Source organism: Alexandromys fortis, unplaced genomic scaffold, assembly GCF_014885135.2.
Source record: "Alexandromys fortis isolate MF-2015 unplaced genomic scaffold, M_Fortis_MF-2015_v1.1 scaffold_22, whole genome shotgun sequence".
Classification (NCBI taxonomy): Eukaryota; Metazoa; Chordata; class Mammalia; order Rodentia; family Cricetidae; genus Alexandromys; species Alexandromys fortis.
Window position 1 is genome coordinate 8,705,592 of NW_026067900.1, and position 25,736 is coordinate 8,731,327.

Genomic DNA, 25,736 nt, shown 5'->3' on the forward strand with positions numbered 1-25,736 from the left:
CAGAAATCTTTAATAAATAAATAATAATAAAAAAATTAAATCAAGACCAGATAAACAAATTAAACAGACCTATAACTACTGAAATAGAAGCAGATATCAAGTCTCCCAACCAAAAAAAAAAAAAAAAATCCCAGAACCAAATTGTTTCAGCTCAGAATTCTACAAGATTTTCAAAGAAGAACTAATACCAATACTCCTCAAATTGTTCCACTCAATAGAAACAGAAGGAACATTACCAAACTCTTTTTATGAGGCTACAATTACCCTGATACCCAAACCACATAAAGACATTACTAAGAAAGAGAATTACAGACCTAAAGAGAGAACTCTCAACAGAGGAATGTAAAATGGCTGAAAGACACTTAAGGAAATGTTCGACATCTTTAGTCATCAGAGAAATGCAATCAAAACAACTCTGAGATTACATCTTACACCTGTAAGAATGGCCAAGATCAAAAACACTGATGACAACTTATGCTGGAGAGATGTGGGGTAAAGGGAACACTTCTGCATTGCTGGTGGGAATGCAAGCTGGTACAACTCCTTTGGATGTCAGTGTGGTGATTTCTCAGAAAATTAGGAAACAACCTTCCTCAAGACCCAGCAATACCACTTTTGGGTATATATCCAAAGATGCTCAATCATGCCACAAGAACATGTGCTCAACTATGTTCATAGCAGCTTTGTTTGTCATAGCCAGAACCTGGAAACAACCTAAATGTCCCTCAACTGATGAATGGATAAGGAAAATGTGGTATATTTACACAATGGAGTACTACATAGCAGAAAAAAAATCTTGAAATTTCCAGGCAAATGGATGGATCTAGAAAACATCATTTTGAGTGAGGTAACCCAGACCCAGAGAAACAATTATCATATGTGCTCACTCATAAGTGGTTTTTAAACATAAAGTAAAGAAAACCAGCCTACGAATAACAATCCCAGAGAACTTAGACAATAATGAAGACTCTAAGGGAAACATACATGCATCTGATCTACATGGAAAGTAGAAAAAGACAAGATCTCCTGAGTATGGGAGCATGGGGACCTTGGGAGAGGGTTGAAGAGGGAGGGAGAGACAGGGAGGGGGAGCAGAGAAAACTGTAGAGCTCAATAAAAATCAATTAAAAAAAGAAATATGGGTTAATTTAAATGTAAGAGTTAGCTAGTAAGAAGCCTGAGCTATTGGCCAAGCATTTATAATTAATTTTGAGTCTCTTTTTCAGGTTTTTAGCAACTGGTAGATGGAAAGAAAAGTCTGTCTACAGTCTTTGACTTGGAATGTTTCAATATTCAATTTTTGACTTTATGTTGGTATGGAAGTGGCAGATATACAGTAGAAAATGTACTCTTTTTTTCTCTCTCCCAGTCCTTTTCTTTGGTAGTATTGTAGTGGAACCCAGGGCCTCATACATGCAAGGCAAGTGCTGTAACACTTGCTACCACCCCAGTTTATCCTAAGATGTTATTTTATGTGTAGGTATGTTTTACCTGCTTGTATGTCTGTGTGCCTGGTATCCATGGAGGTTAGAAGAGGACATCAGATTCCCTAGAACCAGAATCAGAGATAGTTGTGAGTCAACATGTGGGTGCTAAGTAGTGAACTCACATGAATTGAATTAGCAGACAGTTCTTTTAACCACCGAGCCATCTCTCTAGTCCTGAATTTTTGAATTTTATTCTTTTTTTTTAACCTAGTGCCATTCAGTAAGATACTGCTTTATATTGTTGAGCAGATGTAAGCTGTAGCTCCCAGTCAGCCAGGGTATTACCAAAGTAAATGACTGATGCCTATACTACAGTTGCCAACAGTTTTTGACCAGTATGCAATAAATTTCCTAAGGTATTCACCACTATCATTAGCTATGCTTTGCGTTAAATGACTTTGCCAAACAATAGGCTAATTCAAGTGTTCTGAGCAGGTTCAAGATAGGTGAGGCTAAGCTATGCCGCTGTTGTCCAGTGGGGTAGATGCATTAAAAGGATTTCAAATTAACAGTATTTCTAATTTCTAATGAGTTTGTCAGGACATGCCTCACTTGAGTCAAAAAGAGAAAGTCAAGGGGCACCTGAACTTTGGAGGAAAGGCTTTGGTTTTGTTTGTTTTTCATTTAAACTTGGACAGCATTTTCATTTGAAAACACGAACTTATAAAGTAATAGCTGAGAATTTTATCAATTTACACCAAAACTTAGAATACCTTAAGCCTGCTTCTGGAGTGTGGACCTTACTCCCGATTGTCAGACGTTACTAATGACAGAGTGCTTTAGAATATATATGTAGAAGATAGAAGAGTCCATCCATCAGAATGCCCGCTGCCAGTTGCCTGGGATTTGTCTGAAGTCTGTTCTTTTCCTGAATGAAGCAAGAGGTTTGTGGTCAGAAACCCATTTCCCAACTGTATATGGCAGCGTGCCCCTGTAATTCCAGTACTCCCAGTACTTAGGAGGGAGAAGTAAGATGGTTTTAGGTCAGCCCCAGCTCCACAAAGAGACTTTACCCCCCCATCACCACCAAAAGAGGAAACCTTGCTCCTCTTCCTCATCTCCCCATTCTCTTACTATGACCTCAAACATCTGGGTGGTTGAATGCATGTGGTTGAAAATTGTCATTCCAATATTCTTTTTGCTCATCTAAAAAAAAGTCACTTTTATAAAAACTCTTGGGGTTTTGTTTTGGGTGTATAGGCTTCCCTCCGTCATACTCAGTATCTACCCAACAGTTCTGACAGGTAGGTATCATCTGGCGGGTAAACAGGCACCTTGTACAGCCAGAAGGAAGTATGAGAGAAAGGAGCCAAATCTCCCAAATCTCAACTCTATGCTTTATGCTCTGCTGGTCAAAAGCGCATCTTGTCTCTTTTCACAGCTGCACAATGAAAGGATAGAATCCAGAACCATCAAAGTGACATGATTTCAGTGCAGGAATCTGTAGCCATTCTCCCTGGCATTCGAAAGAAACTGTGGGATTGTGAGCAAATGGGGGAGAGGGCTGAGTTATAGGAACTGAAGACTCACCCTGTCCTCTTGTTAGTGAATAGTCTTCAAATAGTCATTCCTCAAGCTCAGACACAAGCATGGAGCCAGGCTTGTGCACTGACCTTTGTGGCATGAATTCTAATTGATCTTAATAAGAAAACTCGTAGTCATCTATCGGGGGATGAAAGCTGAAGGATCAGAGAAGCAGATCGTCTAACCACTAGAGTTCTTACCTCTACCAATGCTCAGACCGGAGGGGTGATCCTGTCCCTACAAATCCTCAGGTTGCATCTATGACCGAATCCCTCAGACTGCTCTGAGCTCCTGTCTCCTCCCTCCTTGCATTCCTCTTTTCACCCAGCCACACCACTCCTGTCTCCACCTTGCTAGTGCTGGGATTAAAGTCACGTGGTCCCAAAGTTCTAGGGTCACCTTTGTGTGAGCTCTGTTTCTTTTTTAGACAAATTCAGTCTCAAGTAACCAGGGTGACCTTGAACCCACAGAGATTAAAGGTGTGAGCCACCACTGAGTGGCCTTTATGGCTAACTAGTGGCTTAGCTTTACACTCTGATCTTCAGGCAGGCTTTGTTTGTTATAGAATATACAAAACATCACCAGAGATCTTTATTGGACTGGGCTCAGAATCACACTTCTAAAATCTCAGCACTTGCAAGGCAGAGGCAGGAGGATGGAGAGTTCAAAGCCAGCCTAGGTTACTTAGTGAGACCCATCTTAAAAACCAAGGAAACAAACTAAATTTGGTCCCAGTTCTCATAACAGGCACTGGCTACCACTTACAGTTTAAAGAAATAAGAAAGATGGGCACCCAAAAAGGCTGAAAATTTGAAAGATTATTCCAAGTATTGTGATGTGGGAGTCCCCTCTGTGTGCTGTGATTACCATTAATAAAGAAACTGTTTTGGACCTACAGCAAGGCAGAACTTAGGTGGGCAGGGAAAGCTAGGCTGAATGCTGGGAGAAAGGACAGAGTCAGAGAGAAGCCATGGATCCACCACCTGAGACAGATACTGGGAACTTTACCTGGTAAGCCACAGCCACGTGGGAATACACAGATTAATAGAAATTGGTTAAATTAAGATGTAAGAGCTAGCCAATAAGAAGCTAGAGCTAATAGGCCAAGCAGTGATTTAATTAATACAGGTTCTGTGCGGTTATTTTGGGTCTGAACCGCCAGAACGAGCAAGCCGCCTCCTACAGCAAAGTATCTGTGAAAAAAGTATGTGTGAAAGTGTGGGCGCAGAGACACGGCAGGTTGGGATGAAAGGACCACATTCCTGTGCTTTGTAAGCGCACCGAATAGACTGAGTCAAGGTTACAAGCACTTGTGTTTCCCTTAGTCCGCTGCCTTTTCCTGGTGACTTCAAGATCAGCCTCAGGTAGTACCACCAAGCCTAAGAGGTCAGCAGAGTTCTTGTTCTTAAAGGTCGGTGAACTCGTGTAAGCATACAGACAGGTGTAAAGTGGCAACTGCTCCCCAAGGCCATCTTGTTTTCAGGTTCATTAGAGTTTCTGGGTGTTAGAGCCCACCTTATGTTCTTCCATCACCAAGCGACCCTATTGCAGACTCAAGTTCAGCTTGATCCTGGGCATCCTTCAACTCCAATTCGGGGTGGTGCAAGGCTCAGCTTCCCAGCCCTGCAGTCAGCACGGTTCTTTTGGAGTTGCAGGTTATAGAGATGCCTTCCACGAACCCTTCCCTATCCTAAGTCCTCTCCCTAGAAATAGCTGGGCCTGGGGGGAGCAGCCTTCACGCTCCCTGGTCCACGCGGACACTCTAACAACACCTGCCACCGCAGCCCCTGGCGCGGGTGACGCTCCCTCACTTTCCCACGTTCGCGGCCACGGGGGCCTCCACCAAGGAGGGTTTGGGGATGTCAGCCGCGTGGGTTGATGATGCTCGGTGCCCGCCGCCGATGGGAGGCAGCGTGAGCCCGAGAGAGCGGGGAGCAGTCGCCGCGGCCACGCTCGAGCGCAGCCTCCTCCCGCTCCCACAATGCACAGGGCGGCGGCGGCAGCGGCGGCGGCGGCAGCATCGAGAGCCGCTGAGGAGACCGAGGAGGCTGCGGAGACCAGGCCTCTCGGGAGACCTCTGTGGAGGCGAAACAGCCTAGGAAACCGAGGACGCTGAAGACCCCAGGCTGCTGAGGAGACCTCAAGGGCGGTGGAGAGCGGGCGGCTGGGGAGACCGAGGCGGCCCCGGCTGCTCCCCGGTTACCCCCGAGCACGCGCGCCGGACTCACGCGGCGAGCCCGGGGGTGATGACCGGCTGACTGCCGCCCGCCCGCCGCTAGCGAGCGCCTGACGAGCCCCGCCCCGCCCTGCCCGGGCCCGCCCGCCCTCCAGCGCGGCCCGCCCTGCCCGGCCCTTCCCCTGCTCCCCGCCCGCTGCCACCGATTCACCCGCGCGGGCAGCCGCCACGCGAGCTGCGGCCTCCGCCCAGGCGGGGGGCGTCGGCGCTGGGCCCGCCATGGCCGCGTCCGAGCTCTACACCAAGGTAACGCGCGCGGTGCGCGCGGGGCCGCGCCCTGGGGAGGGGTCGCGCGCTGGGGGTCGGTGGTTGTAGCACGGGGTGGGTTCTGCGGAACTGCGCCTCCTCCCTGCCCGCCCGGCTGCACCTCCCTACTCTGCCTCCTGGGCCCATTTCGGGTGGGATGCTCTTGGACAGATGCTCGGGCCGCTTTCCGGGGCCGCGCACTTAAAATAACGTCCTGTGCCGGTATGCGCCAGGCAGCCTCTCGGGGAGATGATTTCGGATTCTGCAGACTGGGCCAGTCCGCTTTCACCTTTAGCCGCAGGGTTCTTGCCATTGCCCTGGGGTGAGGAGCCTTCGGGAAGATGCTGCCCAGGCGATGGCGAGCTTATTCTCAGGCTCGTCGGTGCCTGGCAGTTTGCAATCTGCGCGTTATCCCCGAGAGCCTCGTTAGCTCCGCGTCCTCACCCTCCTTTCCGGCGAACCTTTCCCTTTTAGTCTTCGTTTAGGGGAAGTGGCAGTCTTTTCAGTCTTAAACCGACGCCCATATTCTCTGAGTCTGGTAATCTCTCTCTGAATGGCGTATTTTGGAGAGACTTCAGAAAATCTGTGTTGGCCAGTTGTGGTGTATGCAATCGTGGTATCTTGTATTATGGTTTCAATGGGTGTTTTGCCAACAATTGATTATTAATTAGCTCCAATTCCATTGAACGGAATTGCCTTAACTTTTCCAGTTCACGTTTTCAAGACTGTGCCAGAATCTCTCTTCTTATCTCTCTCTGTCTTTGTCTTCCCCTCCAGCACTAGAGATTGTAGAGCCTCAAGCGCCACAGACAAACCCATTACCACTCAGCTGTACGTAGATAACCCCAGCTCTCTGGACTTCTTTCTCCTTTAGCATTTGAAAACATTGCTTGCACCCACGACTTCATTAAGCCCTGAGCCCAAGTTGCAGCCTACAGGAAAGAAGTCTGGGTGGAACATCCTGATACCTGCACCTGGTCTAGATGTTTTCACCAATTGTGTGACCTTGGACAGCCTCTCTGGTTCAGGTTTTTTACAAGTCAATAGAGTTTATTACACTTGTCCTGCAACCCTTAGGAGCTGTTGTGAGGAACCATTTTGTTTTGTTTTGTTCTTTTGAGGCAGATTTTTTCTGTTTCTCTGACCTGGAACTTGGCCCGTGTTTTAGGCTGGCCTTGAACTCATAGATCTGCCTGCTTCTGCCTCCTAAGAGCTGGTATTAAAGGAGTGCACCACTGCCACCCGGCCTTGAGAACCAAATTTAATACTAGTTGTGAAAGCCTTAAATGTGTAACGTTTTTCTACAATTATGAGTTATCTGATTAATTTCTTCCAGCCATGAAATGAGGAGCTTGCATGAACCTGGTACTTCTTTCTTTCTAGTCCTAGATTTAAAAAGTATACAATTAGAATGTTTCTCTAAACCTCCTAATTTTTTTTTTAGGCATGGTGGCTCTCTAAGATCTGAGTGACTATCACTGGAAACTGATTGAGAGTTACCTTATTAACTATATAAGTACACTTTTAAGTGGTTTGCAAATATTATCTCATTTAATCCTTACAATTAATGTATAGGTAGATACAAGTATCAGGTATGTTCCTGTGAAGAGCTGTCAGTCTGTAAACATTGCTTAGTTACATTGTTCTCTCCTGTCTGGCCCCTTCCAAGGCCCTGGCCATCAGTCCCATCCTGAACCTGCTAATCGTAGGCTGATAAGTAGAAATCAGGAGGTAAGTTGTTGGACTTCTGGATCTGGTTTTGTGCCCAAAAGATAATTTGTAGGAAAAAAGTTGGGAAAGGTGTTGCCGTTTTTAAATGAGAAGGCTTTGAGTTTCCATCACAGCTTTATGGGTAATATAATTAATCATTTAGTCTTTCTAGATACAGACTAATTTAGTCACTGAAACTGAGGCTGGAACTTAAGGGGCTTTCTCCTAAAGTCACAAATACCCAAGAGTAGCCTGGTTTCATAGTTATTTGTGGGCGATTCTCTGAGTGGGCCAAAGTTTAATGACAGGCAGGGATATTTATTGAGTATCCTGATACTCTGCCTGATGTTTAGAGCTTCTAACAGTGGACAAGTCATAGCCCTTCCCTCATAGAGTTCACAGTCCGCTTCTTCTATTCTTTGACTCTCTGAGGGCATAAATAACCTGCCGTTACCTTAACAACAGCAGGCAGATGTGTTAGCAGGGAATGGGAAGTGTTCCGGGCTGTGGCAAAGCCTGGAGTGACTCTACTGGTTGCAGTTTTGGCTTTGCGTTAAATATGAAAGTGCCCCTTTAAAAGTTGTCATCGGACCTTTAAGGCAGATTTTGATGTGTGATACAGATCAGCTCCTATTACAGTGAAGGGCATGGGACTGCTGGTCAATTCATTTTCTTAAGTTAGAATGATAATGATTTTGTCATCACAATTTAGCAGGGTTTCCATTTTATAAAAATTTCTAGAAGTTTAAATATTTAAGAGCAATAACTTAGTGCCTGGATGTAAAGTTTCTTGAGGTGACATTTTGGTTAAAACATATTTGTTGATTTTTTTTCCCCAGAAGGTGTTGCTAAGAAGCTTTTGAATGTTTTTTTTTTTTTTTTTTTTTAAATACAGCATTATTGAGTTCCTCTGTACCATACAATTCACCAATTTAAACTCCCCGGATTGGTAGTTTTGGTATATTCACTGTGATTTTAGGTCTACCCGGCAGTTGTTATGTTATTGCCCTGAAGAGAGTTGTTAGTCTTGACTTGGCAGTAGATTTCTGTGTGGCAACCTCATCTAATGATGCTTTTAATAACTTCAGAGGTTCAGCATTGTGGAAATAAGTTTATCAATGAGACCTGGAAGGATCACCTGCAGCAATTTAATTAATTGCGTATTAATCAGCCATATATACCATTGATAGTACTTGGGTACTTTAGAATATACAAAGGTACCTAAAGCTATTTGAGTAAAAGTCCCTGGGATATATGAAGATGCTAAGTATTTTAAGAAAGAAAAAAAATCAGACGGCAACTCCAAAGCCATTAAAACTTTCCCAAAGCGAAACAGCCTTGTAGGGCAGTAGATTTCATACTTGCTACCATATTTACCTTTTCCACGTTTTCTTATATACCCACTGAAGCCATGTAACCTAGGGGTATGTGTGTGTGTGTGTGTGTGTGTGTGTGTGTGTGTTCTGGTGTAGTTCATTTTGATATTCAATAGCATTGTCTTCTCAAACTACCATTCCTGGAGATTCTAATATTCTGGGGTTTAAATCCATTCTTTGATCCTGTGTTGTGATTGGCAGTTGGGCAAGTGCATCCTTCAGTCATGCTCCCCCTATGACTTTTCTTCTGATGTCCCTGGTCTTGTTAATGGCAGTGCTCTTCTAGTTCCACAGGTTTGGAACTTCTGCATCTTTTCCCTTGGATCTTATATTTTACTTCTTTACCAATTTTGGTTCCATTTGACATCCAGCTGTTAGGATTCTGAACCACTGCTTGCATCTTCTTTTTTCTGTGTCTCAGTGACCTGGGTACATTTCCATCTGACTATAGTTGTATGTATGTTAACATTGTTTAGTACTATAAGCCTCTGAGATGCTATTTTGTTTAGCTTTCATTTGTTGAATAAATGAATGAATGAATATTTAAATAGGAGGAGGTAGAGATTGAAAATTATGGCGGGGTGGTGGTGGTGCACACCTTTATTCCCAGCATTCAGGAGGTAGAGACAGGTGGGTCTCTGTTAATTCAAGCCAGCCTGGTCTACAGAGTGAATTCCAGGACAGTCAGAGCTACAACACAGAGAAACCCTGTCACAAAAAATGACAACAACAAAAACAGAGAGAGAGAGAGAGAGAGAGAGAGAGAGAGAGAGAGAGAGAGAGAGAGAGAGAAAAGAATGACATGGATCAGGCATAGTGATGCCCTTTTGTAATCTAGCAATTGGAAGGCAAGACTTACCACAAGTTCAAGGATGGCTTGAGCTATATAACAAGATCCTATCTGAGAAAAAAATGAAAAGCAAATTATAAGAATGTGATGAAAGAAGTAAACACATAATAAGGCATGTTGAAGAGGACGAGTAATAGAGAGAACTGGCAGCCAGTGAGAACAAAAAGAGAGCTGTTTCAGGGAACGCAGTGTGAATTGCAGAGGTCTGGTAGTTTGAGGTACGCTTAGAAAGGCTCTCAAAGAAGGAAATAAACCTGAGAGACATTTCTGCGAAGGATTAGATATAAGATAAGAAGGAGAGGAGCTAAGATAAGGGCATGCTGGTAGCTCCACCTTGGAAACTAGAAGCTGTTCCTAGGGATTACAAATGGAAAATTACTCAGAATAATTGCTTGATCAAATTGCTTGATCAAATAACTGCTAAATTTCTTGATTTTTTTTTTTTTTCGAGACAGGGATTCTTTGTGGCTTTGGAGCCTGTCCTGGCACTAGCTCTGTAGACCAGGCTGGTCTCGAATTCACAGAGATCCGCCTGCCTCTGCCTCCCGACTGCTGGGATTAAAGGCGTGCGCCACCATTGCCCGGCATTAAATTTCTAAATTTCTTGATTAAAGCAAAAAGATGATGAGTTGCTCTAGAAATTTGTCAATGCTTCCCATAGGGCAGGGAACCCTGATTGCTCTATGGGCTGAGGAAGGAGGGGGACTTGGTTGGGGGAGGGGGAGGGAAATGGGAGGCAGAGGCAGGGAAGAGACAAATTTTTAATAAATAAATAAATTAAAAAGAAGTTTCTTGTAGATTGTTTTGTTTTATGTACTTACATGCTCATAAATTTATAGCATTCTACAGAGGGAAGGAAGAAACACAACTTTATGGAGAGTTTTTAGCTCAGTTGAGTAAAGAACCTGTTTCAGATTGCTGGTTTAAGTTTTAAAATATAATTCAATTAATTTGTTCATTAATACAGACATTCTTTCATAAAAAAATTTGTCAATGTCTCTTAAATTGTGAAGGCCCTGTGTATTGTCCAGGGCTCAAAGATTACAGAAGTGTTCTAACTCTAGTAAGAGTTGCCACTCCTGGACCAGTTGCTTAAAAAAAAAGGAAAAATAGAAGCCCAATGAGGAACATACTTTGCCTGCCTTCCTTCCTTCCTTCCTTCCTTCCTTCCTTCCTTCCTTCCTTCCTTCCTTACTTCCTTCCCTTAATGTAGGGTCTTACTCTACAGCCCAGACTACTCTGGAACTTATCCACCTAGACTGACCTCAAATTCATGGGAGTCCTCCTGCCTTAGCCTCCTCCTAAATTTTGGAATTATAGACATGAGCTGCCATGCCCAGCTATGATTTGTTTCTTGACAAATGTATAGCTAAACTAGAGAAATTTCAGAATGGAATGGTCAGACAAAAAAGAAGCTAGACATATAAGAGGGATAGAACTTGAAAAATACAGGTGTTCTAGAAATATCAAGAATTAGAAATTTGGCCAGCAACATGGTTTGGTTGTTAAGGGCACATGTCACTGAGCTTATAACCTAAACTCAAACCCCAAGATCTCCATGGTAGAATAGAAAACTGAATCTCTCAAGTTGTACCCTGACCTCTATGTGTACTCTTGCATGTGCATGCACACACTCACACAAGTAGATAAATGTGATAGTAACTTTAAAAAAATTAAAAAAACATATTAGAAATTTGTAACATCTTACTTTAGTAACTGTTAGCTTATTAGATTTGAAATAAATATGTATCATTTTAAATGAATTCTATTGTAAACAGATTTGTGCTTATGTAATGGAGTACCTCAAGTTATGATATCAACGTAGTTGTAGTTTCTAAATTAGAGTCTGGGTAGTCAGCGAATGGTATTTCTTCATTCTCTCTCTCTTAATTTTGTTTTTGTTTTTTCAAGACAGGATTTCTCTGTATAGTTCTAGCTCTCCTAGAACTTGCTCTGTAGACCAGGCTGCCCTACAGAGGTGGAGCCCACAGAGATCCACCTGTCTTTGCCTCTCAAGTGCTGGGATTAAAGTTGTGTGCCTCCACAGCCCTCCTCATGAATAGCATTCCTAATATACCAAACTGTCAAACCCAAACCTTTCTTTGGCAGAGTTAAGAAATTAGCCAACTAGAACTAGTTTAAATGTTTATTTATTCATTTTTGTTTGTTTGTGTGTGTGTGTGTGCCTACACACCTCTGCATGAGTTTATGTGAACAAAGTTTGTGCAAGTCTTGGATGTCAGAGGATATTGTATCTCCTAGAACTGGAGTTACAGGTAATTGTGAGCCACCTGATTTAGGTGCTAGGAGCTGAACCTAGGTCCCCTGCAAGAGTAGTAAGCACACTTAACCTCTGAGCCATCTAGCACTGTAGAGTTCATTTAGTTGGAAATAAAAGAAAACCTTTTCAAAACAAGAAAGGAATTTTATTCACTTGTGTGACCTGAAAGTTTAAGATTAGCAGCACAGGTATATCTTCGGACTGTGTGCCACTGACTCTCGTGTGCTGTCTGACATTGTTCTCATCTTCAGGACAACTGTGACTAGAGCGTGGAGTCTGCAGATCACATGATTGCACAGCTCTGGGCCTCGGGGAAGAGAGCCTGGTAGAGAAGTTCTTCCTGCCCTTTCTTAGAGTCATGTGCCCGTTCCTTTCACAACACCCTGTTGGAAGTGTGGGAAGAATACCATGAGAGATCAAGTTTATGCTTGCCCAGAGGCTTGAAGGAGAACAGGCATTGTGATTGGTAGTCTCATTATGACCTTATGGGATGGCTGAGAGCCATTCTCCTTTACAAGGAATAGTGCTGAGTAGACAAAATGACAAACCGTCCTCAATCAATGTCATCTATGAATAGATCACGAAAAATGATGGTGATCAAGTTCTTACTATTTCTGATCTTTGAGTGAAGTGAAAAGTTTGTTTTTTTAACCTAACCAAGATATTAAATATATTCCCCCTAAAAAATAATCTATGAAAATATAGCTATGGGAAATCTATACAAGCAAAGTTAGTAATAAGATACCAGAAACTGAAGGTGTAAAACATACCTTTTACCCAGTCTGCGAGGACTTGGTGAATTGTATGTTGCTAATTTTTCCTGCTGTATTTCCTCAGCATTGCATATTTCCTCTTACTTTCTTCATAGCCTTGCTTGTGCACAGTATTCTCTTCCCTCATTTTCACCCAGTGATAACATTCGCACAATTTCTCCCCCTTTCTTTTGAGACATGGTCTCATGATCTCAGGTTGCCCTCAGGTTTGTTGTGTAGCCAAAGATGACCTTGAAGTTCTGATCCTCCAGCCTCTACTTCCCAGTGCTGGGTTTACAGTGTGCACCACCACAGCCCCTTTGTGCACTGCTGGGGACCAAACTCAGGGCCTTGTGCATGCTAGGCAGACACTTACCAACAGAACTTTGTTTGTAGACTCCCTGTTGTACAACGTCTTAATTTCTTTGTTCTGCCTGTCCAAATTGCCCCATTCATCTTTGATGGTGGTATGTCTTCTGTTCTCCCTCCCCATCTTCTTTATGTCCCTGTTATCTGTAAGTCCCTGCTGCTCAGTGAGAGTTAGAACTGAGCACACATACACCCTGTAATGAGCTAAGATATATTGCTATTGGAGGAACCGTTCCTTAGCACTCAGTGTGTGCTTTACTTGGTCAAACCCTGCACCTTTCCTTTCTTACCACTCCCTGAATCTGACATCATAGGAAGTAATTTTTATGAGTTTGCACAATCATTTTCTGTGTGCATGAACAAGCACTTTTGTGTTAGGTTAGTTTTCAAACTGGTTAGCCTAGACTAGTTGACTCTTAGTTTTCCGGCTTTGTCTAGCGTAGTAAGAGACCATCCTTACTTGAAAACATGTTGTTTTCATACAGGACTGGTCTCTATCTGTTGAGACTAAGAAAAACATAGACAAACTACTTAGGTTAGGATTTCTGCAGATGTTTACCATAAAATCAGAGCATATGTATTTCAGTAATGTGAATTTAGATCAAATTGTGAATTAAGTCTTTTATAACTTGAGTGGATAGTTCTTATTTTCCAAGTGAAGAAAGTTAGATTTACGATAGATGATAGTGCATTTTAGTGCACTCCTATTTCTATCTTGTTTTCTGTCCCGGAGTAGGGTTTCTCAACCTTTGCACTAACAGTAAATTGGATATTTTTTCCTCAAATGTCTGTTCTTTGTATTGTAGGATATTTAGCCAAATTCATGACTTTCAGCTACTAGTTCACTAGTACCCTCTACTTCTGTTTATGACAATCTCTACTATCTCCAGACATTGCCAAATGTCCCTTAGGGGCCAAGGTAAACAAACCACTACCCTGGAGCCAGTGCCCAGACCTTAAGACTTAGATTAGGGTAGGAGGAAAAAGTAGAAATAGTTAAAAACAGAAGCAGAGATTACTTGTAAAAATTAGTTGACTCGAGAGCAGGATATGTTTCATAGACACAATACCTGTGAGCCAGTGTGGTGGGCTAGAACCAGCTGTTTGACAAGCTGAGGCAGTTCAAGTCATGCAGGGCAACCTGGTGAGACCTTGTCATAAGGGTCTGGAGATAGAGCTCAGGGACAGCGTGTTTGCCCACCATATATGAAGCCACAATCCCCAAGCTCAATCTCCAGCACTGTTCTGCTCCCCACAGAAAAATAAATAAAAGAGGTAGTCAGGCAGTGGTAGTGCAGCTTTTAATTCCAGCCCATGGGAGACAGAGGCAGGTGGATCTCTGAGTTCTAGGCCACCAGCCTGGTCTACAGATTGAGTTTCAGGACAGCCAGGGCTTCATAGAGAAACTCTGTCTCAAAAAAAGAAAAGAAAAGAAAAGAAAAAGGAAAAAAGATACATTATAGATAATTTATAATAGTTAAAGGGTGAAAGTTAAATACCAATAAGATTTTCATGATCAACTTTTTTGTGATGCTAAAAATCATATATAGGGCTTTGTATAGAGCAAGTACTGAGTTACAATCTCATTGCAATTTGCTTCTTTAAGTCTTTCTATCTATATAAATAACAATGATTTCTAAAGTGTTTTAATAACTTCTAATGATTTAAAAACTATGTATTTTAAGTTTTTATATCATTATATATGTATTAAAATTTAATATGTATCTAACATCTGGAGATATCATGATTTTTATACTCCAAGTCCTTTTCACTGTTATAAGTCAGTTGTTCTGATGAGCAGCTTTGTATGTAAATCTTTTCATGTGTTAAATCAATTTTAGAAAATTCCAGAATCCAAGTCTCCTTGTTGAGAATTGGCATTTATACATGCGGTAGGACATTCACATTCATCTTTAAAAATAGCACCTTGTATGCACATTACCTCAAGGGCAGGGAGACTGGATGTCCCACTTCTGGAAGATAACTTCCGTGCCTTTATTTTGTGTTGAGAAATGCTTCTCAGTAGAAATATATACGCTTGTTTAAAATAATCTTCTGGAAACCTAAACTCCTTCCTTTCTTTCTTTAATAACAAACAAACACACAAGCAAGCAAACAAGCAGAATCTCGCTTTATAGCCCTGGCTGGATTGAAACTTGCTGTGTAAACCAGACTGGTCTCAAACTCCCAGAGGGCCACCTGCCTCTGTCTTAAAGGTGTGCACCACTAAGTCCAGTTTATTTTCTTTGTAGTGCCATTAAAAAAAAGAAATTACTCACCACCTTTTCTTTCTTAAATCTTTGAAGAATTTTGGCAATAGAGGAAAAATTGAAGTAGGATTTTAAGAGAGAGAGAAAAACCATAGCTTCTGTGCTGAGTGTAAATCATAAATTTCAACTTGAAACCTACCTGATAGTATGTTGTCATCTCATTATAGAGAACATGCCATTAATTATAGCAAACTCTAACATTGTCTGAAGTAGTATAAGGATAGGTTGCTTTCAGGTGTGTCATACCTTAGGGTTCTTGAGCGTCAGCTGTGTTGCACAGCAGCACTGAATGCAGTGCGCATCCTAACACTGGCTGTCGTACTCGGGTCTTTGTAGCTTGTGGGGCTTTCTGGGCATTCCTTGTGTGGGACTAAGGATTTGTATCAATTCAATGGTAGCCACAAAGCTAAAGGGAAACGAAGGTCAAGAAACTGAACTGACCCTTTGCATCCTTGAAGTTTCCTTACTTTTCCTCAGGTACTAAAACCTTGATTTTTTGTTTTGTTTTGTTTTTGCTTTCATTTTTGGAGACAGGGTTTCTTTTCTCTGTGTAGCTGTGGAGCCTGTCCTGGAACTTGCTCTGTAGACCAGGCTTGTCTCACAGAGATCTGCCTGCCTCTGCCTCCTGAATGCTGGGATTAAAAGCGTGCGCCATCACCATCTGGATTTTTGTTTATTTTTTACTCTATTAGTTTCAGTTATTTTCTTCTAAAAATTTTGACTTGTACAAATGCATGGATCTGGCAAAACAGTTTTTTTTTTTTTTTTTATAGTAGTGATTACTATTTACTGAGGCCTTGTTGTGGTCCAGATAGCCTTTAAAAGAAATTCTTTGCCTGGCCTGGTTGCAGTAAGCCTGTAATGTCATTTGCTTAGGAGGGTTGGCAGGATTGCAAATTCCAGGCCCACCTGGGCTATAGAATGAGGTTAAAGGCCAGCTTGAGCTGCGAGGTGAGACTCTTTTTCAAAATCTAATGTCTTACTAGGTTGTGCTGGGTGTTTGGATATGGTGGCCTGGGGCTGTAATCCTAACATTCTGGAGGCCAAGACAAGAGGATTGTCACAAGTTGATGGCAATTGGGCTCTTAGAGCTGGAGACTGTCCAGGCTGGCCTGGAACTCACAGTGTCGACCCTGCTGGCCCTAAACTGGTGTCAGCCAGTCCTGCTGCTTCTGCCTCCACCTCCCAAGAGGGAGAGTAAAGGTTTGCCTTACCACACCTGGCTTATCTAAAACAGGACTTTTTTAAAAAGAAAGATTCCACCTGTCCTGTTAGTGTTTCTAAGTAACTCTTAAATTTGCTTGTGTTCCTCACCAGCCAGACAATCTAACTTATGAGTGTCTTCTTCCCTTGCTGTGACTCATCCCTTTTCCCTGAAAGAGTGGCAGCATATTATAGCAACCAAGGCGTGGACACCACATCTACAAGACTGAATCCTGGTTTTGCTTTCTTCCTCCCTCCCTTCCTTCCCTTTAATCCTTTCTTTTTTTTATTTAAAATTATTATGTGTATGAGTGTTTTGCCTGCATGTATGTCTGTGTACTATGAGCATATCTGGTTCCTATGGAGGTCAGAAGAGAGTATCAGTTATAAATAGCCATAGCTGACATGTGGGTGCTGGGAATGAATTCAGGGTCCTCTGCAGTAGCAGCCAGCACTCCTGTTAAACAGCTGAGCCCTCTCCAGCCCTGCTGCTCCCCCATTTTGCTATTAGCTTTCTATATGGCCTTTAACCAAGTTACTCGCCCTTTCTGTACTTCAGTTTTCTCATTTTTGTTTTATTTGTATGTATGTGGTTTTTTTTTATACTTAAAAATTTACACCTCCTCCCCTCCTCCCATTCCCCCCCACCCCAGTCCAAAGAGCAGTCAGGGTTCCCTGCCCTGTGGTGGGAAGTCCAAGGTCCTCTCCCCTCCATCCAGGTCTAGGAAGAGGAGCACCCAAACAGACTGGGCTCCCACAAAGCCAGTACATGCAGTAGGATCAAAACCCAGTGCCATTGTCCTTGGCTTCTCAGTCAGCCCTTCTTGTCCGACACATTCAGAGAGTTCGGTTTGATCACATGCTCCATCAGTCCCAGTCCAGCTTGGTGAGCTCTCATTAGATCAGCCCCACCATCTCAGTGGGTGGGCGCACCCCTAAATCCTTGGGCATCTGAGGAGAGGGAGCCTGAAATGGCCCTATCCTATAGCCATACTGATGAATATCTTGCATATCACCATAGAACCTTCATCTGGCTATGGATGGAGCTAGAGACAGAGACCCACATTGGAGCACTGGACTGAGCTCCCAAGGTCCAAATGAGGAGCAGGAGGAGGGAGAACATGAGCAAGGAAGTCAGGATTATGTATGTGTTTTTGTGTGAATGTGTGCTTGTATATATATGGAGGCTAGAGGACAACCTTGGATATCTTGTTCCTTGGGAGCTGTTCACCTTATTTTATTTTATTTTTTTGGTTTTTCGAGACAGAGTTTCTCTGTGTAGCTTAGGTGCCTGGCCTGGAACTTGCTTTTATAGACCAGGCTGGCCTTGAACTCACAGAGATCTGCCTGCCTCTGCCTCCCGAGTGCTACGGTTAAAGGAGTGTACCACCACTGTCCGGCCTTGTTTTTTGAGATAGGGTCTGGAACTCACCAATTGGACTTGGTTGGCAGACCAGCAAGCCCCATGGACCTGCCTGTAGCCACCTACCCAGCATTAGTATTTCTAACTCATGTGCCACAATGCCCAGCTTTTCAGACTTATTTATTTATTCACTCATTTTTTTTTAAATGTGTGCGAGTGTTTTGCCTGAATTATGGATGGTTACCACATATATGCCTGGTGCCCTTGGACATCAGGTGAAGGTGTTGGGTGCTCTAGAACTGGAGGTACAGATGGTGGCCAGCTGTCATATGGGTACTGGATTCTGCTGATTGAACTCGGGCCATCACACTGCAGCCCACATTAACTTTGACGTTTAGGAATCTTCTTACCTCACCCTCCAAATGCTGGGATTATAAGTATGAGGTCCAATGCCAGCTGCCTCTGGATATTCTTAATATTTCATTTTATTAATAGAGTATGTGAAGAGACCTGGTACATGGTAGTGACCTAGTAATTCTTTTTCTATTTTTAAGGACAACTGAGAAAAGTGCCTCCTTTATATTAAGACATAATTGAGAATTGTCTATTCTGCTATTAATAGGTCTGAAATAGTAAAGGAAATGACTTGCAAAGTTACTTTGGAAGACATTCTCTTAAAATATATTTAAGGTCTCAGTACATAGCTCAGTTGGCAGAGTCCTTGTCTAGTATGTATGGAGCCATGGGCTTGATCCTCAGCACTCAGTGAACCGGGTATGGTATTGCATACCCCTAATCTTGGTACTTTTGGGGGAGGGGACAGCAGCGAGAAGATCAAAAGTTCAAGATTATTCCCATCTACATAGGGAATTTGAGACCCGAGTGAGCCAAAAACTGACTCTCGTTCTGTCTGTCTGTCCGTCTCTCTCTCTCTCTCTCTCTCTCTCTCTCTCTCTCTCTCTCTCACACACACACACACACACACACTTTTTATCTATCTATCTATCTATCTATCTATCTATCTATCTATCTATCTATCTATCTATCTATCTATCTATCTATCTATCTATATCTATTGAGACAGGGTTTCTCTATAGCTTTGGATCCTGTCCTGGAACTAGCTCAGGTTGGCCTCGAGCTCACAGAGATCTGCCCGCCTCTGCCTTTTGAGTGTTGCAATTACAGGTGTGTGCCACCACTGCCTGGTTACATATACATTTTTAATAGTAAAAATATAATTAATATTTAATGTGAAGGAGGAAAATACAGAAAAAACTACATGCAGCCCTACTGTTTTCAAGTGCTCTAATATTTGATGTATAATCCTTCTAGTCACCTATTTTTGTTTATGTTTTCTAGAGAAAACTGGTTTGTATTCAGGTGTAAATGGGGTACCTGTATCACATACCCTTCCCCCAGAGACAGGTGTGTGTGTGAGACAGTGGGGCTGATCTATTGGGAGCTCACCAAGGCCAGCTGGACTGTGACTGAAAAAGCATGGGATAAAACCAGACTCTCTGAACATGGTGGACAATGAGGGCTGATGAGAAGCCAAGGACAATGGCATGGGGTTTCGTTCCTACTTCATGTTCTGGCTTTGTGGGAGCCTAGCCAGTTTGGATGATCACCTTCCTAGACCAGGATGGAGAGGAGAAGACCATGGACTTTCCACAGGGCAGGGAACCCTGACTGCTCTTCGGACTGGAGAGGGAGGGAGAGAGGAGTGGGGGGAGGGGAAGAGGGGCGGGAGGAGGGGGAGGAAAATGGGAGGCTGGGAGGAGGCAGGAATTTTTTTTTCAATTAAAAAAAAATGAAAAAAAAAAAAGAGCCAGGGATTAGGGAGGACCAGGGTAAAGCAGTATCTTCCAGACATGACCGAGCACTGCACCCATGGACTCACAGTGGCTGTCGGCATTCTAGCATGGAGGGTCTCATAAAACCCCAGCGTTGCTGAGAAACAGTTGAGGGCTGCTGAGGGAGGAAGAGGCAGTTTAAGGGTTTAGCCCTTGGTAGGTTGACCATGCTCAGTTAATGGTCCCACACCTGTGAGTATATGGGCAGCACAAAAAGGACTCTGATTTATAAAAATAAACAAGAGGACTTGAGTAGCCAGGCAGTGGTGGCGCACGCCTTTTAATCCCAGCACCTGAGAGGCAGAGGTAGGTGGATCTCTGTGAGTTCGAGGCCAGCCTGATCTACAGAGTAAGTTCCAGGTCAAGTTCCAAAGCTACACAGAGAAACCCTGTCTCAAAAAACAAACCTAACAAAACAAGACAAAAAAAAAAAAAAAGGACTTGAAGTTGGGACTTACTGGGGTTGGGGGTGGGGGATTAGATCTAGGAGGAGTTTGGCGGGGTAATGGGGCTGAATATACTCAAAATACATTGGGCCCATATATAAAATTTTCAATCATCCATAAAAATACTATCTTAAAAATGGCTTATTTTATATGTACTACTTTGTAAGCATGATTTGCTTTCTTTAAATAGTATTTTATGAATATTTCCCATGCCAATACATTCTTCTATATTATGACTTTGAGAGATTCTGTCACTGCGTAGACCATGGTGCCCTCAGACTTAAAGCAGTCTGGCTTCAGCCTCCCAGAGTGCCAGGATTACAGTTGTGAGCCACTGTGCCTGACTTATAAAATGTTTTTAATGGCTTCACATTGTTACGATGCAGACATTACTTAACCTGTATTAAGTACTTATAATTTCTTGAAGTTCACACATGAACTGAAGAAGACAAAAAGCTTTTGTGTGTTCCCGTAGAAACTGAGCTGTGGTTTTCATTGAGGTTGACTGGCGGCAAAGTGTCCCATTTTTGCAGTAATCACAATGGTATAGAAATTGGGTGGTGGTGAAATAGATCAACATCAAGGAAATTAGTCTACTTAGAGCTTAGAACACAGGCTACAGGGATCTCACCTTCTCAGGAATAAATTCTTAAGTATTAGTAACGCATCTGTAATCTCAGGGTGCCAGTCTTGACAGCTTACTAGAAGCAGATTCTCTAGATGACCGAGATGACAGATGGCTAGAGTGGCCAGAAGAAGTCAGAGTCTAACTTGAGCATACAAAGGATCCTTTCCAGTGTTTTGGAAGCCATAATGCAGGGTGAAGTGTAAGGGGTATATCAATATATCTGCCACAGAGGCATATGAGCCAAGGAGACTGTCCCTGACTAACAAATCATCTAGGATCTGTCACACAACTGCACCAGTCTTTAATGTAGGATAGTCTGGTGCTCTGCTGTTGCCTTTCAATTTGGAGAGACTGACTGGGTAAAAGGGAGGATAATACCGCAAAGAAGTAACAAGGAGAATAGTCTCTGAAACAATAGTGAAATCAGTTAAGCTCTGAAAAGGAGTCTTATAATTAATGTATTTCAGTAAGTCTCTTGGTTTGCAAATGTTATAATTAGTTTCTTATAACAAGTTTCAGCTGAAATGTGTCTAGGAAACTGGCCAGAGGTCTTAAATGACCTGGTCTTGTAAAAGATGTTCATTTCTCTTAGATGAGATATGATCCCTTCCGGGGTTGACATTTCCTGCGTTTATCAGGAGCAGTGTCTTTGTCCCAAGAAAACAGACAGATCTGTGGAGGAGCGAATGTTGCCATGGCGCTTACCACCTGCACAGTCAGTCATCCCAGTCCAGTTGGTCTTTTGGAGCTGGGCCCCCACTAGAGTGTGTTTAAGAAGCATCTGGGACAGCAGTGGGAGGCTTACTCATGAGGATCACAAGTTTGAGGCCATAAGTAGCTACACAGTGAGTTGGAAGACAGTCTCGGCTACCTTACATGGCACCGTCTCAATAGAAACAGCACTGAGCACAAAACATGTGATCGAACCTAACTGGTTGGGTTGAGATTGGGAAGGCTTATGTGAGTTCATGAAAAGTATAAATGATGTAGCTAATTGGTTCATGCCTGTAATCCCAGTGCTTGAGAAACCAAGGCAGGAAGGTTGCTGCAGTTTGAGGTTAGCATGGGCTACTGAGTAAGACTTTACTCATCTTTAAAAAAAAAGTATATGTGTGTGTGATAGGAATCAGTACCATAAAATCAGAATCCATAAAACTCAGTTGCTAATAAATAAATATAAAAACAAACTACATAACCCAGATGTGGTGGTAAATGCCTGTAATCCCAGGATTTAGGAAGTGGATTGGAAGGTGATTTTAAACTAAGATCCTGCCTCAAAACAAAACCACACAAAGAAAAAACCCTACAAGACACAATTGTGATTAAGCCATTTTGTACATTAGTCTTGCATCTTAAAATACTTTTCTTTTTAAGGTTAACTCTTTCCTGTCTTCTGAACAGATATGGTGACATGTGCCTGTTTATCATTCTAGCTCCTTAGGAGACTGAGTCAGGAATATAACTTAAGCCAAGGAGTTTGAGGCCAGTTTGGGTTGCACAGTGGGATGCCTTCTCAAAGTAAAAATAAAAAGCCAAAACCTCATGTGTTCTTTCTTGACTTGCTTAGGTATTGATTTTTTTTAACGTCTGAATTTGCATAGATTGAGTTTATTCAGAATGTGGTCTGAATACAGAGTCTTGCCAAGAACCCTGGAGCTGCTTCTGTGAGCCTTCACTGTTATCAGTGAGCCAGCTCTCTTAGTGGCTGCTGTCCTTTAGACTTCCAGAGCAGTGACATCAGATGCAGCTGGCACTTAATTCCTGTCAGACAAAGAAACATAATTAATGGGATAACCGCCTCATTAAAATATTTAGAACTTTTTTCCTGTGTTGCTTCTTCCTCTCCTGACAAGGCTGGAGAAAAAGAATGGTGGAGATTGTTCTCTTGAGACCATGCTAAGCTATTGGTTTGTCTTAAGGCCTATCTGATGGTTCCGATTTCCACATGAATCATTTAGGCTGTGCTGTGATTCTTATTTCCTCGGATGGCTGCTCTCTGCTGTTAGTGACAGTTTTCCAGAGATCACTGTGTGACTTTGACTTGTCAGAATCTAAACATGGCCCCACTTTATTGTTTTGAAGAGGTTAGTTTTAAACACAGCGGATTTAGCAAACAGATAACCTTTCTAAGTGGGTGACAGATACTAGGCAGGGATGAGAGAGGAAGAGGATCAGTGCTTTCCCATTGCTGCTTTCCTCAGCTGCATGCTGCCTCTCAACTGATCTACTGATGTAGTTTGCATTTCATAAGAATTTTTAAAAAAGATATATGATTAGACACAGCCAGTCAGGGAAAATCAAGGAGAGAGAAGAAAAATCATTTTTTATGTGATCATCAACATTAAGATACTACTTTTGAGAAAATTGGAAAAGAGTTTTTATTTGGTATGTGTATGTCTATATATACTTTGGTATAGGGTGTCAATCTGCAGCCCAGCCTAGCCTGGAACTCTGTGTAGCCCAGGCTAGCTTTGAACCCATAACAGTACTTCTACTTCAGCCTCTTTTGAACCATCATGTATAACGTAGAAAGACTGTAATCATTTTATTGTAACGATGAGAGAATGAATTTAATATGTAGCATACACTTTCCAGATTTTGACATGTAGGGTTTGTTGTTGTTGTTGATATTAGTTGTTGTTGTATTGGAAAATATGCTCTGAGGCTAATTTCTAGGAACAAAAAAAAAAAAACCCCAAAGATCTAAAGATATGATTACATGCATTAGTAATTACCTTTCCGTTCCTGTAACAGAAGACTTGTTATAATCAGCTTAAAAAGAAGAAAGGTTTTTTGTTTGTTTGCTTTTGTTTTGTCTTTTTGCTTTTATTTTTTTGCTGACAGTTGTAGAGGTTTCAGTCCATGTTTAGTTGTCCTGTCTCTTTTCCTTTGGCATGGCAGCACATGATAGCAGGAACATGCGGACATGTGGCAGAGGTGCTGCTCTCTCCATGACAGCCGGGAAGCCACAGAGAGAGGAAGGGGATGGATTCCTGCTGTCTCCTTCCAGGGCGCACTCCGAGTGGTCTAAGACCTTCTTCCTATAGGTTCCACTACTTTCCAGTAGCACTGAAAACCAGGCTTTAACACATGAACCTCTGGGGGACATTCCAGAACCAAGCCGTAGAATTAGCCAAATCCATGTCTGTTCTCCCATCCCAAGTGTGGAGTACAGTGTGCTGGAACTATGCAGTAAGAGTGGCAAGGATAAGCAGTGGATATCCTCTGTGCAGGTCAGAGGAGAACTTGTTGAGCCAGTTCTCTCTATCCACCAGGAGAGCTTGCCTGTCAAGCCCCTTTACCTACTGTGCAGTTTCATCAGCCCCAGAGCCTGGGCTCTTTTCTAAAAAATATTTAATTTTATTTGATGTGTATGAGTGTTTTACCTGCATGTATATATGTTCACCGTGTGAATGCAGTGCACATGGGGGCAGAAGAGAGGACATTGGATGCCCTGGATCTAGAGCCACAGATGTTAGCTGCTGTGAACTGATCCCAGGTCCTCTGGAAGAGCAGCAAGTGCTCTTAACCTCTGAGCCATCTTTTTCAGTTCCAGAGCCTAGATTCTTAATGATATTATTAGACTGAGATAACCTTCTCTAGATTTCTTGTTAAATATAAAAATACATTCATGGTGGTATAAAGTACTAAAGCTTTTATGATCCTTTTAGCAGAAATCATTCCTGTCTTAAATGTAGCAGTTTTGGGCTGGGGATGTAACTCAGTGGTAGAACTCTTGCCTAGCAGGCCCGAGATGCTCTGGGCTTAATTACCTGCATTGCAAGAGAAACAGAATGGAAGGGCTTTGTGAATGAGACTGTGTTATTTGTGTACAGAACAGTTCAGGTGCATGGTAAATGTCAGGAGGTGAAAGATGAGTTCTAGTCATGTTCTGAACATCTTGAACATTATTAATATGATATATAATATCCAGTGTTAATCGTGGTTTCTAGCTGTTCTAGTTATATTCAGAGTCTTCCCACTGTACATAACTTTGTAAAGAGTTAATTTCCTCAGGCCTAGAAACCTGAACATGACAGAGGCAAGAACTGAAGCTTCAGTAATATGGGAAAAGTGGGTATGAGTAAGAGTGAGTGGGTAGAAGACCTCAATTAAAGCGTGAGTGAGGAGAGGTGCTCCAGGCTTCCAGCCAGGCCTGCTCCTGGGACACCCAAGTTTACAGCTGCTGCAGGATTTTGAGTTTCAGCAGAAGAAGAAAACAAGAATCCAAATGACCAGAGGAGGAAGAGCAAGGCAGCCATTGCACATTTACAAGTGTTAGAACTCAGTGGCTCACTTATGGAAGGTGTATAGGGAACGTGTCCTTTACATATTTAGTACAATCCTGTTAAAATTTAGATTGCCTGTTGAAGTTAAATTGTTTGAAAATTTATTTGGCGATGAAAATTTGAAGTGCAGAGAGACCAGGAAGAGGAGAGGAGTAGGAAAATTCAGAACTTTGTGTAAGAAATTTAAGTGTGTCAGATGAACATGGTAATATTTGCTCTTACTTTAATTTTATCATTTGCTGAGATGGACAAGACAATGTCTCATTTATACCTTTTTAAAGTTACTCGTGAGGGCTCTCCACAGATAGATCATCTCAGAGAGTGTTCGTTAATGAGACCGTTTGGACAGCAAAGGGGAGCTCCGCTGCACTTGTAACTAGTTCCTGTAGCTGACAAGAATGATGCTTATGGATAATGGGCAGGGGAGTCAGGACGTCATAGTTTTGGCACACCAATTCATACATATATGCCCCAGAAAAACATATGTGACATGCCTGTCCTCTGATGTCTCCTAAAGATTTATTTTAAAAATGTAATTACGTGTATGTGTGTGTAGAAATGTGCATGTAATGAAATTGCCTTCAGAGGCCAGAAGAGGGCATCAAATCCTCCGAGGCTGTAGCTACAGGCTGCCTTGGGTTCTGAAAGCTAAACTGGGGTCCTCTGCAAGTACGTAACATGTTCGTTCTTAACCTGTGAGCTATCTCTCCAGACCCATCTTCTACTTTTTATTGTTGAGATGAAAGTGTATACCAGGAAAGGACCAGTCATTTGTGACATAAGTAAAGGTCATTTTCTTGCGAAAGGCCAGTCCTCCTCCCAAGCCCGCATGTTCACATTTTTTGTTTTTCTT

General features: G+C 42.5%; 1 protein-coding gene across 4 annotated transcripts in view; it reads left to right on the plus strand.

Annotated features, from left to right (window-relative positions):
* Positions 1-5,073: 5,073 nt before the first annotated feature.
* Myo5a (myosin VA) overlaps positions 5,074-25,736 on the plus strand; it is a 153,733-nt gene continuing 133,070 nt past the window's right edge. For 2 of the 4 annotated variants that reach the window (XM_050125053.1, XM_050125063.1), the window contains exon 1: positions 5,074-5,493. In XM_050125053.1, the coding sequence (XP_049981010.1) occupies positions 5,467-5,493 (27 nt within the window). In that variant the 5' untranslated portion in view covers positions 5,074-5,466. The remainder of the gene's footprint in view (positions 5,494-25,736) is intronic. The other 2 variants (XM_050125033.1, XM_050125043.1) reach the window with 1 other exon arrangement.